Here is a 22,357-nt window from a genome sequence, read left to right on the forward strand (position 1 = left end):
TGTGTAATTCTTACCCACATGGCAGACTCTGTGACTCCTTCAGCCCCAGACGAGCCAGACAGGGAAACATCTTCATCATGTAAAAAGTCAAGAGTAAGAGACAGGAAGACAAGCACAGCAGCCTGGACCCTAGCCGGTGACATGAGGATGAAGAAAAAAAAAAAAAAAACAGACACACACACACACACAGACACACACTGAAGTCGCTGAGTTATAACGGCCACTCCTGCTGTCTGTGCTGAGCTGTGACCTCATCGTGCTCTTTACTACCAATGGGGATGTAACTCACACAACACACACACACACACACACATTCACAGTGACACTACCTTCCTGTTTGTCGGTGCTGGTGGTAAAGTTTCCACTGACATCTCCATTCAGGGGCCAAAATGACATTTTATTTATTTTCTCATTTGCACTGAATTCTGAGCTCAATTCAATTCAGGTCATAATTCAATAAAGGAGAGAAAAATGTGTATTTGTGCTGCTGCATGTGTGTAAGTATAAACAAAAATTTAAAAAAAGAAATAAAAAGCAGTGTGACTTGAACATTAAATCGAATAATTCAAGCTAAAACATGTAATATCCCAGACAAATATAATCCAGTTGAACATAATTTAACAAATTAAATTACCTCAGTGTGTGATTTTAAAGCAAATGCAGCCGTATTAAACCCTGACAGCTGTATGTAAACACCAGATAAATAGAGCAGTACAAGAATACAAACGCTGCTGCTGAGCTCGTGGTGATATTCTTAGCTTCTTGCACGTCTTTTGACCGTCCTTCTTACACCTCTCTCTGAAAAAACGATTCCTGTTGTGGGTCAATATGTGCCTAATAGGCTGCCGGTCTGTAATTGTCCATCAGCATCATCAAATGTGTGTCAATCATACTTTACCCAGGCTGACATCTTGACAGCTGTCAGTATGATAATTATGGAAAGTGATGGAAGATATCAAGGTTACTTTCCATGAGAAGAGGACAACCACAATATCCTTCCTGTTCATTTTCAAAGTGTAAGTAAAGCCTCTGTCTCGAAAATGTTTGATAAAAGCTGTAGAAAGTTGCCGTATGCGATTTGACTTTAATGCGGTGTGATTTATGCTTAATAATTTGAATAAAATTCTTTTTAAGGAATATTTATTTAAATGAGCAGTTGGTGAGCTGGCACCGTAGCTGAGATATGACTCCTGTAAGTGAGCAGTGAGTTAGTGGATTTCATATATCAAACACATGAAATAATGCACTGTGAGCTCTATTGCACTTTTATTAAATATATAAAAACATGCGGCAGAAGTGGTAAACACAAAACAGCACACAGGCTGCAAGCACAATCATTGGATTTTTAGAACAGAGTGACTCGCTAATGGTTGTGTTCAGCGGTAAGCACACACTGTACAGCAGCAGGTGACTTCATGGAAAAAAAAAAAAGAAAAGTGAGGAAACCATCGAGTAACAGTATTTAGAGTCATTGTGACTACAGGCTGCAGTGAAATGATCAAGTTTTTTTTTCTCTTGTGAATTCAAACAGGTCTGTGAAATCCAGTATTCTGCAATGAAATAATATATCAAAAAGAACATACGCGTTTGTGTTTCCCTTTCATGTCTTCCAGAAACTCAAATAAAACCATTTGGACCAGGTTGAACAGTCAAACATTTTCTACAAAGAAAAAGGCACCGACTTCAATAAGATGCTCGTGAATTTCATTGATATTTTCACGTGTAAATGTTCTAACCTCATAAGGATCCACAACGTCTAAGACTAAACAATCCAGTAAACCGTGGTTAAAACTGAGGCATATTTCAGGACATGTCAGACTGATTAATACACTTTTTCTGTATTGTTTGTTAAATGCAGATGACCCATTTTCATGCATGACTTGTCTGCAGGCTGATCAGGTCTATCCATAGTAGAAAATATGTAAATGAAGGATACGCTGCATAAATATACACCATGAGTGCATACTTTAGGCTGTATAATGAAAATCGGTTTTTAAAACCCTTTATAAGCGGTAAGGTCGGCATCCACAGAGTAGGAAAAGGGGTGAACCAGGAAGCTAAAAAAAGACAGATACACCTACACATTTTCCGATTGAATGGTCCTTCAGAAAGTGCTCGTGGCGATGGAAGTTGAGCAAAGCGAGATCATGTTCAGATTTTAGTTTTGTGAAAGTTTTGAGAAAGGTATGTGGTACAAAATAATCTTAAAAGCGTGAGTTTTTTTTTTTTGTCTTTAACGTGCAAATTCACATTCAGTCGTCATCCACAGTACATGGCTTAAGGCAAAATAGGTCTTTTCAAAACAACATATTTTCACATTCAACTGTACGATTGTCACAATTTCAAAAGCAAAATAAAACATTTTGACTTATAACATACTGTACATATAAAAATATTTCAGATTCATATCACAACTTTCCACAACAGCATATACACCATATAAGATAAAATATTATAATTTAAATGCGGTGAGGGCACATTATACGCAACTGATTTGTCCTGTTTTCAGTTTGTTTTTGGAGCGTCTTTTTTTGGTCGTTGAAACCAAGGGACACACTTAATATCCCGATACAGTGTGTCCTCGTATTGTCCTGAAGCCCTGAATCATTAGTCCACTTCCCAATGTTCGATCAGTAACTGGGCTCATCCATGTCTTCGTCGCTCCAGTCTGGAGGTGCATCTGTTCCAAAGTAACGATCCCCGAAGTTTCCTGCAAAACCAAACATGAACATCATTAACATCTGGGTGCTAAAAACAGGACAGAGGGGCTAAAAATTCAAACCACATGTAGACTAATGATATGAAACAAGTTTGGAAGCACTTTGGGTCTATTTGAAAAAATAAATATTTACTGAGACAAAAGAGAAACTATTTCTCAGATAAAACACTTTTTTATTATATATTTTATATTATTTTTTAAACAAAAATACACAATAAAAAGGACATTTTTTTGAATATCTTTTTATTCTCTCACAGGTACATTTTGGGAATCGAACTAATTATGCAAGGCAGAGTGTTTCACAAAAATGACTGCTGTTGCATAATTAGTCACGATTTATATATCTTTAAATGGGCAGGTTCTGCACTTTGGGTCTATTTTAAAAATAAACATTTACTGAGATCAAAGAGAAACTATTTTTCAGATTAAACACATTACACGCTACTATTTTTTGGAATATCTCTTTATTCTCTCACAGGTACATTTTGGGAATCAAACTAATTATGCAAGGTAGAGTGTTTCACAAAAATGACCGCTGTTGCAAAATCACTCGAGATTTTTTTGTGTTTAAATGGGCAGGTTCTGCATGTAACGCCAGTGGACACAATGGGTTACACACAAAACCTGGAATGAGACTGAGATTCATGAAAAACCCACATGTCTGGATTAGAAAAACCACTAAGATCAACAAATTTAACACAGTGTCTTTATTTATAGCAGTATATTAGACCATTTCAAGCCATGTGTTCCAGATCAAATGCACTGACACCTAGGTAGCTTTTCCTGTCCCAATTTTGGTCCTATTTTTGGACCCAATATTTTATCAAAAAATTCATTAATTTTGGGATGGCTCAGAGCAAGAGTATAATTTTTTTGCATTTATCTGAGGTCATCATCAGGTACATCCTGGGGGGAAATATGTCTAAATTTCTCTTTTATTATTGGGTCTAAAAAAGCTGGCAAAGTGCCAGGTACCAAAATAAGCACCCATCTGTAAAAATCATTGGTTAAGTGCACACCAAATAAAAAAAATGCTGTAAAAAGAGAATGTTTTGCAATCTAAAAGCCTTTTGTTTCTATCTGATTTACTCACCTATACCAGGTATGATATGGAAGAGATCATTGACCTTCTTGTCCACAGCTGTTGTGATAATCTTGACCTGTGGGAATGCGTAGGCAACTGAATGGACCCCCATTTCAGCCATGAGCAAAGACACCAGCAAGATCTTATCCTCCTGAACGTCGTGGTCCTGAAAATGGAAACAGGTCTGTCAATACAAAGTGGGCCACGTGTGGGCTACAGCTGCAGAAAACCACTGAACTATGAGGTGCACCCACCAGCAGGACTCGTACAGCCATCATGGCGGCAGCTCCGGTGGACACGGTGCAGTCCATCAGAATCACATGATCTTCACTGATGTCTTTCGGAAGCCGCAAGTAGTGGAGCTGAAAGTGTTAAGAATGAGAGGTAAACGTAAAGAGGACAGGATGTGGTTTAATACACATGCATGACCAGTAGTTCTCAGTATCGCGGCGCAGGCATCTATCAAAGTGGGGCATTACGCAGAAATGCCACATGACAACAAAGAGGTAAACTGAAGCATAATGAAACAGGCGGTCAACAGTAAACTACTCATGTGAAAAGGTAAAAAAAAAAGGTGCAGTTTTGAAGTCTGGTTTTGTTGACGTACTCAGATCATGTATTTGTTACAAACCAACAATCTGAATTAAAATGCTACTATGCACAGAATAATTAAAACAAAATGCATTTTAAAGTATACAAAATCTACTTTTTATGGAAAATGACAACATGATGATAACATTCTGTAGTATTATATTAATCTGTTTTTTTTTTCATGATTATATATGAGTCATTAATATGGAGAAAGCTTTAGATACTTTGTCAGAACCAGTCAAATTAGTAGTTTAGTAAAATATACTAACATACATAAGCAAAAAAGAAAAAAAAACTATAAAGGCAAATAAATAAATGGTAAAAAATACAATAATTCCCTCTGAAATGCATAAGGCAGCAAAAAGTGAAAATACCTCAGTAGGGTACAGTTGTAAAATGAGTAAAATGTTGTTAATTTTCATCCTAGACATAAACACACACCTCTGGTTCTCCTGTATCCTGGTTGGTCTGGATGAGGATTTTTCCGATACGGACGTCTTTGCAAACAGCCCTCAGTGCTGGTTCCATGGTCTCCCCAGCCCGCAGGATGGACACGCCTGTAATCTACATAAAAACAGTACGTAAAGGTTAATTGGATGTATTAAAAATTTAGGAAGAGACCAAACTCATCTTAATATTCTTAAAAACAAACAAAAAAGGGAGTTAAGTCGAAAGTAAGGGAGCAAATAGAGTTCACTCACCCTCTTTCCATGGAAAGTCCTGCCTTCATAATCCTCTCCCTGGGGCGTCTGGACTATGTGGACCTGAGATGTTAGTAATATTAGATGTTATTAAAAATCAGGAGCATATTGTGAGCACAAAGCCGAAGACAGTCGAATGCTATAATATAGAAAATCACCTGCAAAACACTGTCATTCAGTGTCTCATGGTTTAGGTTCAAACTTTCCATTGTGGTAGTTTCGTAAGTTTCCATGTTTGTGCTACTGGCCGCCGTGTGTGTGTGTGTCAGTCGGATTCTCTCTAACATAATCATACACGCATTCTTTTTTTCCATTAATTTCTCTCTTAATATTCTTTCCACATGTCGAGGCCAACCTGTTTTACTGTTTCATTATCTGCATATCCACTGGTAATCTCACACTTTCTTTCTCCTACACACGTCTCCATAAACACCCAGGTGTAATGATTCAGGGTCAACCTTCTATTTCATATAAAGGATTACAACACCTCCATGCAGTCTGTGAATGTATTAACCATGTATTAACTGTATCAGTGTTTAGCACCTGTGAAGGGAGGAAGGACAGTGCTCGCTCAATCAACAGACGCATCAGCCTCTTGGAGTAGAAGATGAACTCATCACGGCTGGTTTCCTTGTTTCTAAACACAGTTATTAGAAAAACACAGAGAACCGCTGTAATCTTTATTTTGGACTTTATGCTTATATTTTTACATGAACTGTAGTCAGTGTACTGTCTTTGTTATCACCTGATGATGGTATGCATGCCCTTCACTTGGGGGGTGCTCTCCAGAACGCTGAGGGTCTGGGGGAGGGGTTGGGCCTGGTGCGCTGAAGCCAGGGCTGCCCTGTAACCACGGCAACAAATAATAGAGCAGGGGTAGTGTGGGGTGAGAGGAGCAGAGAGAGGGAAAATGGACAGACAAATGAATATATATAAACAGTACAGCAATTAACACTTCTCTGCACACGTGCACAGTATGTGCAAGCTCACACGCAAGCGTGCCCACACATACTGTATGCATAAAAACAAAGCATACACACACAGATGTGTAAGTATGTAATGCGTGCAAAAAATGATCCTAAATTATTTTCAGTAGTTGTTAGAGCAAAGATGAAAGTGGAAAGAGTGTAAACACTGAGAAAGGATGGAAAAAAGATAAATATAAGTTGCATAAAAACACACACCGTGACGATGTTGAGTATTTCAGTGGAACATTACAACAGCACAGAGACCATAACAATGGTAAAGACATCCAAAATGAAATATCAAAAATGTATAAATTAAGAAAAAAATACATTAAACCAAATGTTAGAAATTGATTGTTTGTCATTTTCCATTAGGTCTGTACTAATTGTAATAATTCCTCAGGATATCAAACATTCACATTAGGTTTATCCAACTAGTTAGTGTAGATCTAACCTGGGCTTGGAGGAACAGACACGCTGTTATCAAAGCTCAGGGATGCAGTCACTGACTGGCATCATGAGTCCAAACATTTCTACATAGTGTCACTGAGATACCCATTAGCCAAAAAAAAAAAAAAAAAAAAAACAAAGGAGAGAAATCATAGCAAATCTGCTCACATGTCCCAGCGAAGTTTCCTCTATGGGGACAGTTTTTCGGTGACACAAATAACAGCAACGAAAGTCACAACACAAGACACAGAAAGACAAAAAAAAAACAAAACAAAACAGATAAGAGGGGGAACATGAGAAAAGGCACAAGACACATCAGGTGGATGAAGGGAATATCAGACACGGTGAAAAGGGTGACAGCTAAGACTTAAAATGTCAAATGTCTCGGAAATGTGCTTACCACAGAGGTGTAATGTAAAAAAGTAGAATTCTGTTTTTCTGGTTACCACATTGTGTGTACACACTGACGAGAAATCAGGTAAGAGGCAGTGCTCTGAACGATCAGATGCAAGGTCACTAGAAAGAACTTTTTTTTTTTTTTTTTTTGAGATTTTGAGTAGATATGCATGCATCTCCTGTGCGTTCTGTATTGGGTGTATGCGTGGGAGGTGCACAAGCTATAGCGTGGCTGTCACTCTTTCACTGTGTAATGTGTAGAACAGTAAAGGTTGGTATTTCAGCTCACAGGCCCCAGCACATCCTGTGTCTAAAGACAGACACCAAGCTCACTTCCTCTCGCTCTCTCTCATTCTGTCTGAGATACTGTGGCCGACATTCAATGGAAAAACTCAGCGCTTTGTTGTAGTAGGGTATTGGAAACTTTCTCTGTGGCTAAAGTATGTGATAGTCAACAATAGCTGTAGCAAGAGCTTCCTCTTGCTCGCTTTCTGTTGTAGTCACTCTCTCTTTTTCTAGTTGGCGCTCAAAGGAGGGGTCAGCGACTTGACACTTTGGTGTATTTTTAGACACAGAAGGCAGGAAGAGTGTGAGTTGTCATTTCTCTAAAAAGGTAGAGAGAGGGAAAACCAACATCTTTGCATTAAATGCTGGCTGCACCGCTAAACTTTCAAACTTTGATCTGAACTCGACTCGCAGATATCAGCGTTAAAGTTTTCATTTTTACTCCATGCTGGTGTGCACTACATCTGGATAATACTTGTGCACAGTCCCAAACGGTTATGAGTGATCTCTAATTAGCTGTTTATTTAGACTACAGGGACAAGAGTGCCGCCTGGTGATGCTCCAGAGCAGCCAGCAGATCAGTGGAAGGTAGAGGTTGGTTTTGCTGTCCTCTTTTTCTCTCCTTCCAGGTAAGAAGCTGGAACGATTGAGGAACTAGGCAGATGGTGAGGAGAGAATAATAGACAGGATAAAGGCCACTCTACCTGACGCTGAGCTCGCGCTGTGAGCCACGGATGGATTTGAGGAGGAGGGGAGAGAGTGAGAGAGCAGTCCATCAGCACAGTATGTGTGTGTGTGTTACTGTGGTTTTTTTGTGTTCAGTGGAAGAAACAAAGTAAGCGGTGCTGTGACATAAAGTCCTCTCCACGGGCAGAGATGTGCATTTAGTGACAAATAGTGGGTGTCGGAGTAAAATCCAGCACACTGTTTAAACACTGACAGGCTTATTGTGAAGAATCATGCCTCGAGTTGAAATTATTTCTGTTAGGGCTACACAGTTTAAAACATTTACTCTAAATCTGCATATAAGGTTTGGATTTACCTACTTCTTTCTGGTTAAGATAAACACACTATTAGTTGATAAGTATGGCTGGGCAATGTGACCAAAACTGTCAACATGCTAAAAATGTTCAAATCAGTTGATACTGTTGATTTAACCATTTAATTTTCATTACATTTTACTACTAAAGAGTTTTGGTATTGCATGAAAGCTGAAGAGACCAGCTGTTTTTGTGGTTTTTAACGATTCTTCATGGTCGGAAGGTGACAAATGCTTGGCAAAAGTGAAAGATTTTAATAAAGAATAGAACGATCAAGTTTTTTTTCTCATATCAGACTATGCAACACTAACACTAACAGAAAGTAAAACAACAAAGTTCTGAAATGTTTTGCAAATGTTTGAGCTGACGTCTACAAAATCAAAACAAAACACAAGACAAACATATAAACCATGATGATAATTACACTGAATACAATTAAAATAAGTATCCTGTTTTATTGCTCAGCCCTAATTAAAAGTGGAGCATCTGAAATTTGATTATTCTTTGAAAAATTAATGTAAAAAAAATCTAAAAATCTGTTTAATCTTTCTCTTGTGCTTGTAGCTGTCTCCAGAAGTAATAACACGCTCAGTTTTAAAATGCATCCCAATAAGATGGTGTCAGAGACTTGTATCTGTTTGTGTAATTTCTTTAAATGCAGCACAAGACACACATTAAACACATATTCAAGTATAAATTCAAAAAACACATAATAACATAATGTATCTACAATACTTAAAAACAGATCATACTTGTAAAAATATTTTTGCATAATGATAAGTTTATAGATTTCATCTTTCATGTCTAAGTTTCATTTGGTCTCTGATAAATAAGTCAGTGAGACTTGTGCACATTAGTGTCTGTGCAGTGGCTGATACATCCACTAGAGGGAGTGTTTGAGCTTGTAATCACTGTCACAACCTGCTGTCAGATCCAGCTCTAAACTGTACATCAGCTCTTTACTGTACAAATACATATTCATGTCATATATTAAACAAAACCATTCTCTGTTTATGACTGTGTTTACTACAGAGGTGACATCTTACCTCTTCCAGCTGGCTGTGGACATGTTGTACTATCAAATCAATGGCCACCATGTTGCCACCACCTGATACCATGAAAAACAGAGACAAAGTTACCCCATTTGCATTATGGGTCTATAAAGTAAAACAGTTTTAACTCAAAGGCACTATAAAACAAAAAACCTGACTCAAAAAGCACAGCACATTTTGAATACAGTAAATGCTGTTGCACTAAAATGAATTAACATTGAAAACTAGCTAGGATTACAGCAATAGTAACACAATGAAGTTGCATACAGTAAGTAAAATGTGAGCTTGTAAGCGAACACGCACCACGTGGCACCACAATGTCAGCCAGGCGCATGGTGGGTTCGATATACTGCTCAAAGGCCGGCTTAACAAACTTGTTGTACTGTTTGATGACCCCCTCAATGTCTCGTCCCCTTTCCGTAATGTCTCTCCTCAGGCGATGCACCAGCCGGATGTCGGAGTCTGTGTCCACAAAGATCTTCATGTCCAATAACTGTGAGAGGAAATATTATACTGAACATGATGCCGAGCACATTTTCTCACACAAATACATCAGAAAATGAGAAGCCAGCTAATAGCTTGATACTGACTCATGAAGAAATAAATATTGACAAGGGCAGGTTAATTGGTTAAATGCCGTTGCCTATATAAATGATTCTTAATTGTTATTTTACTAAACATGTTTGTCTCTGACTGCCAGAACATAATGAATGATGCACGTTTTTGTGTTTTCCTTTTCATATTCATGTACTGTAAATGGCAGGTTTAGTCACATGCTGTATAATGGAATCTTGTGTTTCTCAGCACATCTGAACACATAAACTGACCAAAATGTGACTCAATGACAATATGAGCAGTCACTGGCCATTTGAAAACATTAGGGGATGGTGAACTTGTTCTACCTGGAGGAGTGCTTTATCCGCAAAGGACATGATTCCCTCAAAGATGATAACACTGGCGCCATACACGGTTTTCTATAGGGGAGACACACATAGTTTAGTACAGTGACAATGACAAAGTAAACAGTACATACCAAGGTTCTAACACATATTCCATGTCAAAAGTTCAGTTCTTCAGACTCAAAATTCAAGATTAAGTCAATGTTTCACTCCTGAGTACAGATTTTATTTTGTAAAAGCAGGGTTTTACCACTTCACATGTCACATATGTTTCATTCTAATTGCGTATGATATTGTCATAAAATGCCAGAACATTGTCGATTGGCTCCGCTGCTCTAGACGTCATTAAAAATACTCTGCTTGTGTGATCAATGCCTTTCAGGAAAATTTGAATTTCATACACAATGTCTGATCAAATAGTCACACATGCAATATTTGACTGCACCACCTTAGGTGTTGATTACAGGAGACATTCACTGTGACATCTTTTTTGCCACATAAGATGCTTATGTATTGTTACAGTAAGGTTCAAAATATTGTTTCCATCCATAGTTGCATTAATTTTTGATTATTGATGATGGAGAATTGGACTGATGCATCAAGTCTTCATCACATCCCAAATTAGAGTCTGGACTTTATGGAGGCTAATCCATGTATGGAAATGATGTCTCATTCTCCCTGAACCATTCTGTCCCAAGTCTGATGATCCTGATCAATCCTGGCATTGTCCAATCTTTTTGACGTTATAGACATGAGAGGCTACTTACTGCATCAGTTAGAGTTAAATGTTTATGTTTATGTTTATGTTTACGCATTTGGCAGACGCTTTTTTCCAAAGCGACTTACAGGGGAAAACCAATTAAATCACTCAATCAATCAAATTTTATTTATATAGCGCCAGATCACAAAAAAGTTATCTCTTGACATTTTATATATAGAGTTGGTCAAAACCAGACTCTAAGTCAATTTACAGAAACCCAACAGAATCCTCCTGGAGCAAACACTTGTGACTGGTGACAGTGGCGAGGAAAAACTTCCCTTTAACAGGCAGAAACCTCGAGCAGACCCAGACTCCTTGAGGATGGCCGTCTGCCTTGACCAGTTGGGGTTAAAGAGAGAGAGTAGAGAAGGGGAAAAAGAGAGAGCGATAGAGAAAGAGACTGGGGGAGAGGGGGAGAAGGGGGGAGTAGGGGGAGACACATGGAGGCGGTTGAGGATAAGTGAGTGGTGATGATGAGGGCAGGGAAGAGGCCGGACCACCGCAGCAGGTCCAGAGATAATCGTGAAAGAATCTGTGGTTGTCCTGGGAAAAACCTTATTAGAATATTTAAAATGGAATGTTTGAAAGTGCTAGGACAGGAGGTGCTCTCGGAAGAGCTGGGTCTTCAGGAGCTTCTTGAAGATAGGCAGGGATGACTCTGTTCTTGTAGCACTTGGTAGAGCGTTCCACCAACGTGGAACGACCCATGAAAAGAGCCTGGATTGTCTTGTACAAGGTCTGGGGACCACCAGACTACGTTCCCCAGATGAGCGGAGTGGTCGTGGGGCGACATAAGCTTTTGTTAGTGCACCTAAGTAGACAGGAGCAGACCCACTGAGAATTTTGTAGGCTAGGATTAAAGATTTGAATTTGATGCGGGCAGCTATGGGTAGCCAGTGTAACTCAATGAGTAAGGGGGTGACATGTGCCCTTTTAGGCTGATTGAAGACCAGACGCGCTGCTGCATTCTGGACCATTTGTAGTGGTTTGACAGCACAAGCTGGGAGGCCCGTTAGAAGAGCATTGCAGTAGTCAAGACGGGAGATAACCATAGTCTGCACTAGGAGCTGGGTGGCCTGTTCAGTTAGGTATGGCCTGATCTTTCTTAGGTTGAACAGAGTGAAACAGCATGATCGGGTGACAGAGGCAACATGATCCGTGAAGGTCAACTGATTATCAATCATGACTCCCAAGTTACGTACTACACTGGTAGGAGCCAGAGGTATGGAGTCAATAGTGATGGAGATGTCCTGCTGTATGGTTGGCTTAGCTGGGAAGACCAGCAGTTCAGTTTTGGACAGGTTCAGCTGAAGGTGATGGGCTTTCATCCATGCAGATATGTCAGAGAGACAATCTGAGATCCGCACTGAGACTGTGGAGTCATCAGGTGGGAATGACAGATAGAGCTGGGTATCATCAGCATAGTAATGATATGAGAAGCCGTGTGAGTGGATGATCTGACCGAGTGAGGTGGTGTATATGGCAAAAAGGAGGGGGCCCAACACAGAGCCTTGGGGGACCCCCGTGGTGAGGCAATAAGTTGTAAATAAGTTGTTACAGCTGAAACATTATTAACCACTGCAGTAGTTACCCATGGAAGGATCTGAACTATCTGCTTAGTTAAATCGAGTGAATGTCTCCTGTAATCAAAACCAAAGGTGGTGCATTGAAATATTGTATGTGCGACTTTTTTTTGGCTGGACAGTGTATTAGTAAACAGAATTGGGAAAATCAGCTGAAAACATGTATTTTTTCCATATTCTCTTTTCTGTTTCCACATTTGTTAATCAAATCAAATGTCATACTTTTCCTTACTGCATAGAAGGCCTACTCCTTTATATAATATATTAATGTGTAGTATTGGTGAGTAGATACTGCATGGAACTTCAGTAAATGGACATTAAAATGGACAGAAATTACAATAATGGTCTACCAGCGACCATCTGGAGAAGAAGATTTGCAGTGTGACTGTAAACCTCTAGTGAGGGAGATTAAAAGCCTCTTAGGTAATTGAGAAACTCAGATTATATTGCAGTAAGTGAAATGCTACTCATTAACTTAAAGACACGCTACCACGTGTTTGTATGTGTGCAGTGGACCTTACCCACTCCTTCTGTCTTCCGTGTGTTGTGAAGTCATACACAGGGATTTTCACGCTCTTTCCCTGTTTAAGTTTGCGCAGGGTGTGGGTCAGCAAATCGAAGTCGAAGGCGTCAGGGTGATCAAAGTTATAGTCGTTGCTAGCTGCCAGAGCCTGCTCGTCTGAGGACAGGACCTGAAGACGAATGTCACAGTGAACAATCCCTTCCACAAACTATACAATTTCCTGATTAAAATGTTTCTATGACTTCTCCGTAGATATTCATTTGTTAATAATTCATTTGCACATCAGTAATTGATTGAGTTTTTATTGAATCTAAGTAGAAAATAAAAAAAGATACTAAGTAAACATAGTAAAATACTGGTTACGCACATTATTTATTCCAAAAAAAACACACACTGTTATATCTATTCAACAGCAATTGAAGTTAGGCAACCTAAATTTAGGAACATCACGCGCTACTGTGACGTCTGAACCAGGTGGTGTGTGTGTCTGGAGGGCCCTTAGGGTGGTCGAGCATTAAAACTCCAGACTGGTATTTGGCAGTTTCAGAAAAGCAACACCCCCTTCTCCAGTGAACTGATTAAACAGTTAATGTGATAAACTACAGTTGGAGACTTTCTGGGGGCTGTGTGTGAATACGAGGTAAACCCACTCGTCAAATCTAAATACTTAAGATGTTAAATGTGTGGTTTAAGTACAGGGGAGGAGGTAAAACAGATGAATTCCAGTGGCGATGACGTGAATGCCAACCTCTGCTACTGGAGTGTGCAAACTGCCACTTGCTAAGGGGCCGCAGTAACACTGGTCACTGGTAAATCCCTCCCACTCTGTCACAGTCTGAATCGCTGCTGTCAGACTGTGACAGGATTACATAACGTAAGAGAGTGGGTGGAGGTATAGAGGGGCAAGAATGATGGCTCTTGCTTGACTGCTCTCCTCTACTCTTTATCTCTCCCCATTTTGTTCTCCAGTGTCCTTTTTTGACTCGTCTGTCTTCTAATATTTTGTCCCTTTCCTTTCTTTTCCTTTTAGTTGCTGCTCTTATCCTCACTTTCCCTCTGGGATCCAAAGTGAATCCTATTTTCTCTCTTTTGCTTTGTCATCTGCGCCCTGTCTTGCCCGTTCCTACCCTGCCTTAAGGCCACTGGAGGTTTAGCAAGCTAGACCAGACAGAAATGAAGTAATAATAAAAGGGAACAACTGATTGCTCTTCCTTATCTCATTAAGATTCGTATCACTGAGAAATGAGTTGGAAGAAAGTAAAGATGTGTAGAGGCATGTTAAAAATACATTGGGCAATAAGTAAGAGCTGTTGACTTGCTGAACCTCATATGAGAAAAGACAAAACAGGTGTGTGGTTGCATAAAAGTGGCTATGCACCACCATCAACGCCATGCATACTGCACACACATGCACACCTTGTAAAAAGAGTCCATTGAAAGCAAAACAACCCACGGAACATCAAGAGCTTCGATGATTTTCCTTGCTACTGTTGTCTTTCCTGAAGCGCTGCCACCACATAGACCTGTGACAGAATGAACATGAACACATTCAGTGGTTTGTGCATATTTAAATCACATCGACATAACCTGACACTGCTGCAGACTTGTGCTATAAGCGTATGAAAACAGTCAAGTGGCAAGTAAAGCACGTACCAACTTTGCTTAAGCCTGTTATTTGCATGTGTAGGGGGCAGGCGCAAATAGAGAGTGGGCTTTTCTATAGTTAAAAAGCCCCATTAGCATTTGAAGCTATTTTAAGTAATCCCTTTTTCTAGCACTAACACACTTGTTCAATATTCCTCGACAGCAAAACTAGACCACAACAAAAGCGTCAAAGCCCCAAAGGCCAGTGGGGACACCTAATGGGCTTGTCAATATCCATTAGAAGTAAAAGTGGCATGCACTGATTTGTGGAAAAATACTTCAAAATGCTTAAATGGGGTGTCAAGTAACTTTATTAGTCTGAAAAATGTACAAGATCTGAAGTGTTTCAGCAAGTTTCTCTGCTGACATCATTTTATAGCTTGACCTATGGTTGTGTTTCAGTGGTTATTTCTCTATTGACTTGTATAACCAATTACCTTTTTACATATGTATGTGCACAGGTTTACATTATATGGACAAAAATATCAGGACACATCACACCTACAGCTTCTATGACTTTCTATTTCCATGATAACATATTTTCATGATAAAAGTATTCATGTCTGTGGTTGGAAATAATCATAATAAATGTGAAATCAGTATTTTCTGTTAAATTTAAAAGCGGATTCTTGAAAGTTGATCAAACCAGATGGTTACTTGTACTTTAAAATGATTATTCATGAGATTGTGATGATTCATTATTTCATTATTTATGATTAGCAAGACAGAAAATATTTCCGAAATCTAGAGGCAGAACATTTAAAGTAATCATAATAATAAAGTAAAAGGAAAAAATGAAATGAACTCAAAATTTGGGGCATTTTGTGTCAATAAAAATAACCTTTAGCTCAAAATAATATTGTTACTTGCAATACCAAATGACATCAAAATATTTATCATCACTGTTTTGTAGCCCAGCGTCTTATAGTAGTCTTAGCAATGAAACACCTGATTTCAATGTGTCCCAATACTTTTGTCCGTATAGTGTATATTATTGCTGATTCACTTCAGCTCTGATTTAAGTTTCAACAGCTATGGATAAATGTAACAAGTAGCACTGTAAGAAATGCATTTTTATTGTACTGTGGGTTCACATACGATGACATTACATTTCTAAATTAATGAGGAATTGAAAAAAAACATTAAATGTAACACAGATATGAAGATAGAAAAAGATGCTGAGTATCATATGATGATAATGACGTTACAGTCTGCATGGCTTTAAGGTGACCTACCGATAACAAAGGCCTCTTTGGACTGTGTTCCGTGTTCGTTGTACCAGGGTGGGCGTCCTGCGGTGTAGATGGTTCTCTTGGAGGTGCGTAGGAGGGGTGGCTCAGACTTACACTGACTGGTGGTCCTTTTCCTCGGAGAAAGGCCTGTGCTTACTGAAGGCAGGAGGCGGTCCAGTGAACCCTCACCACCTCCACTGTGAAGAGAAAAAAACAGGACAGGAAGGACCATCACTGTCTGCTTTCCCCTGGTATAAACTACACCATCAATATTTGGGCAGAATATGATGAAAATCACCTTCCACTTGTACACTGCACATGGTGAGAGTGAAACAAAGCTTGTGTTTGTGTTGTGAATTATGAATATACAAATGTAGGCTATCAATAAGGTCACCCTGGGGACACAGCTCTACCAAGGCCAAGAGTCCACCTTTGTTTTTGTTCAGTGATATGATAAAAACACACTTTATGACCTTTTTTTTTTTTTCCTTTTTTTAGTTGGAGCTGCTGGTTAGTGGGCTGTTACAATGGTAACAAAGGTCTTAGCTCTAATTTGTCAGTTTATGCAGATTGGTGGTTGGTTTATTCTAAGATTTATTTTATTTTAACTGGTACCAAAGGGTTAGATTAACAACAACCAAATGAAAATAAATATATCATATTTCTATTGCCACAGGATTTGTCTACTTCTCTGCCCTGTTAGACTGAAGGCTGTTGCATTTCACCTCTTTGCTGCGAGCAGCCAAAACTCTCAGTTAAATTGGGACTCTTCAGTGTCAAAGAAAGTGAGAGATACTGCCAACTTCTGTCCCTTTTAATGGATCTGCTCCAAAAAATGCCACAAAAATCACTGCAGTAGTTTTTGCGTAATGCTGCTGACAGACAGACAAACAGGAGGAAAAACATAACTTCCACAGTGGAGGTAATAAATAACAGCTCTTCAAAGACAATAAGCCACCGTAATAAAATTCATTGACAACAAGACAGAATATTTTAAGTGTCAAACAAAGAGTTCGGTTTGTTCCTGTTTTAGCACTGTTTGTCATTGTCATTCCAGTGTCAGAAGAGTATGTTCCCTGCAGAGACACAGTATTATAAAACCTAAATGATATATGGCTCCCTTAAGTGGTGCTGTATCACGTCCTACCATGAGTTAATGTTTACATCTTCACTTTAACATGTGTTGTTCTGTAAAACTGCTGCAAGAGGCAAAGTTTAGTAAAGTTTTTTTTCAGTAGAAACATGACTAAAACCACACAATCCTCCATGTGCCACTGAGTCATATGTACTGTTCATGCCCTGTGTTAAGAATGCTATCTGATTAATGTGCTATAGCAGATAGTTTGACTTTGTGCATGCAAGACCAAATGCTGCATAAGATTCTAATAAACAAATGACCACAAGCACATTCAAAATATTCTCCGACAGAATTTGCATCATTATTCAAACTAAAGTGAGTCAGTCATTGTTGCGCAAAACACACAGAGAACCATTGAAATTTCTAATGCAACTGTCTTGTATTTCACCATAAAAATGTTGCATCTATCACTTTTGTAAGAACTTTTCTCTGGTGTTTATACCCATATTAAACAAGTCTATTAGGTGTGTGCATTAGTGTGGCATTACAGAAGGAATGATCACAAGACGGAGCATGAAAATTCAGACACTTCTAGTCAGTTATGATTCAAAACAGAAAACTGCATAAAGAACTCGTTACACTCCTTGCTGAGCTATGAGGCAACAATTTTAATTCCTGTAGCAACACCTGTTTAGCTTGTCTAACATGACAGCAGTTTGATGATGGTTAAATAATTGTTGGTTAAGATTAACCAAATATCAGCCTGTCCCATGAAATAATTTGGATTATGATTGAAGCAAAAACATGCAAGCTGCCTGTGTGAAAATGTGACATGTCATAAGGAGTATCGCCAGATGAAGTGTTGTCCTGTGTTTCTTAAAGTGATTAGCCTGGTCAGGTAATAGTTGCTAACACTTACGTCAGTATCCGAGACATCCACACTTCACCCAAGGAGGACTGTAAAAACCCAGAAGCCATTTCTATCACTAGCTACGTAGAAGTGCAGTGGTAGATGTTCCTCTTTCTATTTATCTTGTATTTCAGTGAGCCCAGCCTTGCACATCTTTATGTATGTAGGCCATAAACCTTCCCAGGTTCGAGGGGTTAAAGGTGAAGCAAACACAAAAGAGAGAGCAAAGATTTGTCTTATCACTCTGGAGCCACCTGAACTTGGATGGAGCCAGGGTGCAGGCTAAGACCCAGAAAACACATGGTCTATGTACGAGGAATGGCACACTCAAGCTGAGTTATCAGTTAAAACCAAACCAGGGTGCCATAAAAGATTAGTGGAGGTGAGTATGCTGAATCATGCCCTTGGTCAGTGCTTAGAGTCACAGTGTTCAGCCCTCCTAAACATCACAAACAATGATCTATGAATGCAAGTCTGTGAAAAAAAAAAAAAAGGCTGGCAAGAGGTCACAATGTAAGGTACCTGACACAACACTGCACGACAGCAGATCTATAGATATTCTTTGACCCTACTTAGAAACTCACTTTGTGAAAGGTCAAAACAACATAAATGATCACACATTCTGTATATCATCACCTTCCTAAAATAATTGCCAAGTCATTTTTTTAGACTTTTTCAGGAAACACACAAAACTTAACCAGAAATCGAATATTTGATGATTTAGGCAAAAAAAGTACTTTTTGTCAAAAAATGAAGAAATAATTCAATCATAATTACTGCAAGACAATCCCTCCCTTCATCTTAAAACAAGGAACTGAAATCAGTAATTTTCCAATAATGAAGCAAATTGTCTACGATTACACATGTGGAAAAAAAACACAAATCTTGAAATGACATTCATCTAAATAACCTCCAATACACGATTACTATCTGAAAAAAATCTTGCCACAGACTTAAATAAGACAATAACCTTATTTACTGCCATTTAAAAATTGGGCCGTAAAGTTGGGCAACAAAATTTGTTAAACAACACGATTATATGATAAATGAATAGAGCAAAAGCCAGTCAAAAATAACTGTCACTCAGCTGTAAATTTTGTGCCAGCACAACAACATTACATTAGTGCTTCACACCAAAGCATAAATTCAAGTTACTAAGTGACAGATCTTTCCAAAGCATGCCAATCAAAACCACAGTATTTCAGAAGTAGAAGCTGTAGCCTAGCTGTCAGTCCTGTTTGTGCATCTTTAAGGCTTTTTCTCACAGGGTGGAAGACTGCAAACACAATTGTGAAGTGCAACCAAGGTAACTGAAAAGAAAGAAAAATAATGCACTTACCTGCCATCAGATCTTAGTGTCCAACAGCCAGATATTCTAGCTCCTGAGTAACCCGGTAGAGAGTTCATAACTGGAGAAAAAATATAATGGAGGCTTCTCCTATGTGTACCCTGAAAATTGTTTTGTTTTTTTTTTTTTAATCTTATATTATTGCCCAAAGGTATGGTTAGGGTATATACGCTCAACCACAATAAAGCACTCAGCAGCAATGCCCTCAGGTGCAACACATCCACAGAGAGAGAGAGAGACACAAAGTGGGCTATATAGAGGGGAGTCAGCTTGGATGAGAAACGAAACTTTTAACATCAGTTTTGTTTTCTGTTTCTTCCATTCAGTAGAGAAATAGAGAGGGATAAGCAGTGCGACTTGGTAGCGAGTACACTCACTGTCTAACTACAGCACAGCTTTTCCCTCCTCTTTCGTTCACTCTCTACTCCTCCCCTTAGTCGTCCAGCCAACAAATGTAAGAGGATAACCTACCCTTCAGATTATGTTCATTAGGTGGTATTAATAGCATCAGGTTAGAGCCAGACCTTCCCACTCCTGGCACATACACATTCATAAACACACACATACACATGCCAAGCTTGGGTCATCTGTCTTTGACAGCCAGTGTCGCAATATGTCACTAGAGGTGAAAGCAAGGAAAGAGGAGAACCACAGAGGCACCAAGAAACAAACAGAAGGAAAAACTGGGAAAAGGAGGAAAAGACAAACAGCCAGCTTTTATTCTGCTCTGTTGATGTGGTTGACTAAATTCACAACAGAGATGCTTCAGGCTGTGTTGGGGAGAAAAGAAGGGAGGGAGAGAAAAGATGAAGCAAGGGAAGGGCAGAGGGGAGGCGATTTGCTATTCCCCTCCAGGGACCCGACATGTCTCTATGTGCCTTACACCAGAGTCTGGAGACGTCTGCACAGCAGCAAACACACCCACATAAAAACACATACACAAACAGCAACGTCTCAAACCTAGGTTCAGTCATAGGGAAGAGTGGGGAATAAACAGCATGATGAAACCTAACACTACTGCTTTATCAGCTGACAGACTGAGGAACAGCCCTGGGCAAAGCATGCAATCTTGCTGAGACACCAACATATAAACACACACACATTCATAGACACACTGACACTCCTCCTGGGTCACCACTTGCACAGACAAACAAATCATTATTCTCAGAGATCAGAGGAGACAGGCTAATTGTTTTCCAGAGCAGCAAAAACAAACCCAAGAGCTGTGGAGGCTGCTGCTTTGGATCAGCACCACTTAAAAGCTACAAGACTCGGTTTAAACCAACTTTTTAACATTTCCAAATATTTGCTAATGCATGAAGTTGACAAACCCTCATTTTTGTTTACTTCCTCTTTAAAACTACAGGGGAGTTACACAAGAGAATTCTGTGTTTTTCTTTTATCTTCAGTGTAGTTTTGGGATTGTAGCTGTTGCTTTAACTGCAGTCAGAAGACAGCTGCAAAGCAAGAAAGCCACTTCGAAACAAGAAGCCTGAACTGGTTGCTATGCCAAACATTCAGCTATCACTCTATGGCTACAGAGACACACAGCAGGGTAACAAATCCAGCTTGAGCAAAACTTCAAATTACTGTGCAACTAGTGGAGTGAGAAAAGTGTCAAACTACTGTATGTATTCCTTAGAACATAAAATACAGAATAAACATTTAATGTAAGGACTAGGAAGTGGCAAAATGTTAGTCACGTCTAGGGGACGCCATAAATAAAGGTATAAAATCTTTCAGCATGACCCAAATTCCAACCACTTTCTAATCTATTTTAGAAAGTAGGACAACATTATGTAAGTGCAGATACAAAGGGGATAAAATAACTGCAACACTTGCCAAATATAACACAATTCAATACCATAACTCTACAACTATTACTTGTGCATGATGTAATTTTTTTTTTTTTTTTTTTTTTTTTTTTTGAGTTAAGAGTTTTGGAGAGGTTATAGCATTTTTTGAGGTCTTATGATATTCTCCACTTTGTCTTAAAAAATTAAATGAGAATGAGACTTTTTCTGCTGTTTTATTGAGATCAATACCTACTTAAAGTCTACTTTTAATTACAGTCCTCTAACTGAAATCACTGAACAACATAAAATATCTTTAGCTGACATTTTTCTTCCTTTAGTAGTAATATTCAACTTTATTAATGCCAAGTACTAACAGTCTCACTGGTTCTGGGATATACCAATGCAGTGACACCCTCTTGTGGCTCAGTTGGAAGTTGGTTTAACAGTATGTGTTTTTATAGAGCTAACTAACAAATGTATATATATTCAGCAAGAATGTTTGCCACTAATCGGTAAGTATTTAATCCTGCAGACCAGTATTTGTCTTTAGTGGAGATGTAAATTTGGGAAGTGTTTCATGCAGTGCCAACATTGCCATGCCATGCTTGACTCCTCTGCTAACACTAAGCAGTCAGCCTTCACTTCCTCTGGTTTAGTCTTACTGGTTTAGATATTACTATTATTATTAGAATTATAAATACAGCTATATATTTATTTGTAAAATACGATAGTGTTAACGAACGTGTGTTATAATATTTTGCTGACCTGCTTTCGTTGTTTAAAAAAAAATATGACCGTTGGTGGTGCCTCGTGTTAGTATCTGGTTAAGAAAACTGTAATAACCGCAGAACAGAACGGAAAAAACAGCGAACATAAAGTCGTCCACGTTGACATCTGTTTTATACCACTGTTTTCTACATACGTCGCTTCCACTACAGCGACAAATGACTTATTTTATTTTACAGTGACAGACCATGAAGGCACACTTTGTGACAAGTCGTGCTTCCGTGAAGATGCTTGTCAAATCTACCGGTGAATTTCAGTCGCCCAAAATGTATTACGGTTTATTACGGTCACTGAGTAAAACCAAAAATCTCAAACGAGTTACCTGTTTGACATGGAGGAAGTTTTTTCTTCGTTCTCCATCTTTGGGTGCCTTTCTTCTATGCTAACAGCAGACATTGCTGCTCTATTGACAACCAGGTGTTGGGAGTACAGTTAGCATTGAGGCATCATGGGGCTTGTAGTCAAATTCACTTTTACTTTATTTAAGGGTGCAGCAGCGCCAGACGAAAAAACGA

The 22,357-nt window shown here is 38.9% G+C and overlaps 1 protein-coding gene across 4 annotated transcripts; it reads right to left on the minus strand.

The window, feature by feature from the left end:
• Window positions 1-1,249: 1,249 nt before the first annotated feature.
• On the minus strand, window positions 1,250-22,276 carry uckl1b (uridine-cytidine kinase 1-like 1b). Of its 4 annotated transcripts, none has more exons than XM_030139213.1 (15): window positions 22,165-22,276; window positions 15,928-16,121; window positions 14,465-14,571; window positions 13,047-13,217; window positions 10,186-10,257; window positions 9,587-9,776; window positions 9,278-9,339; window positions 6,679-6,698; window positions 5,841-5,939; window positions 5,639-5,732; window positions 5,096-5,158; window positions 4,836-4,958; window positions 4,058-4,165; window positions 3,813-3,969; window positions 1,250-2,710 (listed from the first exon to the last, which is right to left on the minus strand). In XM_030139213.1, exons 1-15 carry the CDS (start codon window positions 22,236-22,238, stop codon window positions 2,631-2,633), a joined length of 1,614 nt encoding a protein of 537 aa, XP_029995073.1. In that variant the 5' UTR covers window positions 22,239-22,276; the 3' UTR covers window positions 1,250-2,630. The 4 variants fall into 4 exon arrangements, with proteins under 4 accessions (XP_029995073.1, XP_029995075.1, XP_029995076.1 ...); XM_030139215.1 differs by lacking the exon at window positions 6,679-6,698 and adding an exon at window positions 7,896-7,912; XM_030139216.1 differs by lacking the exon at window positions 22,165-22,276 and adding an exon at window positions 19,252-19,681.
• Between the last annotated feature and the right edge of the window lie 81 nt (window positions 22,277-22,357).

Source organism: Sphaeramia orbicularis, chromosome 7 (genome assembly GCF_902148855.1).
Source record: "Sphaeramia orbicularis chromosome 7, fSphaOr1.1, whole genome shotgun sequence".
Taxonomy (NCBI): domain Eukaryota; kingdom Metazoa; phylum Chordata; class Actinopteri; order Kurtiformes; family Apogonidae; genus Sphaeramia; species Sphaeramia orbicularis.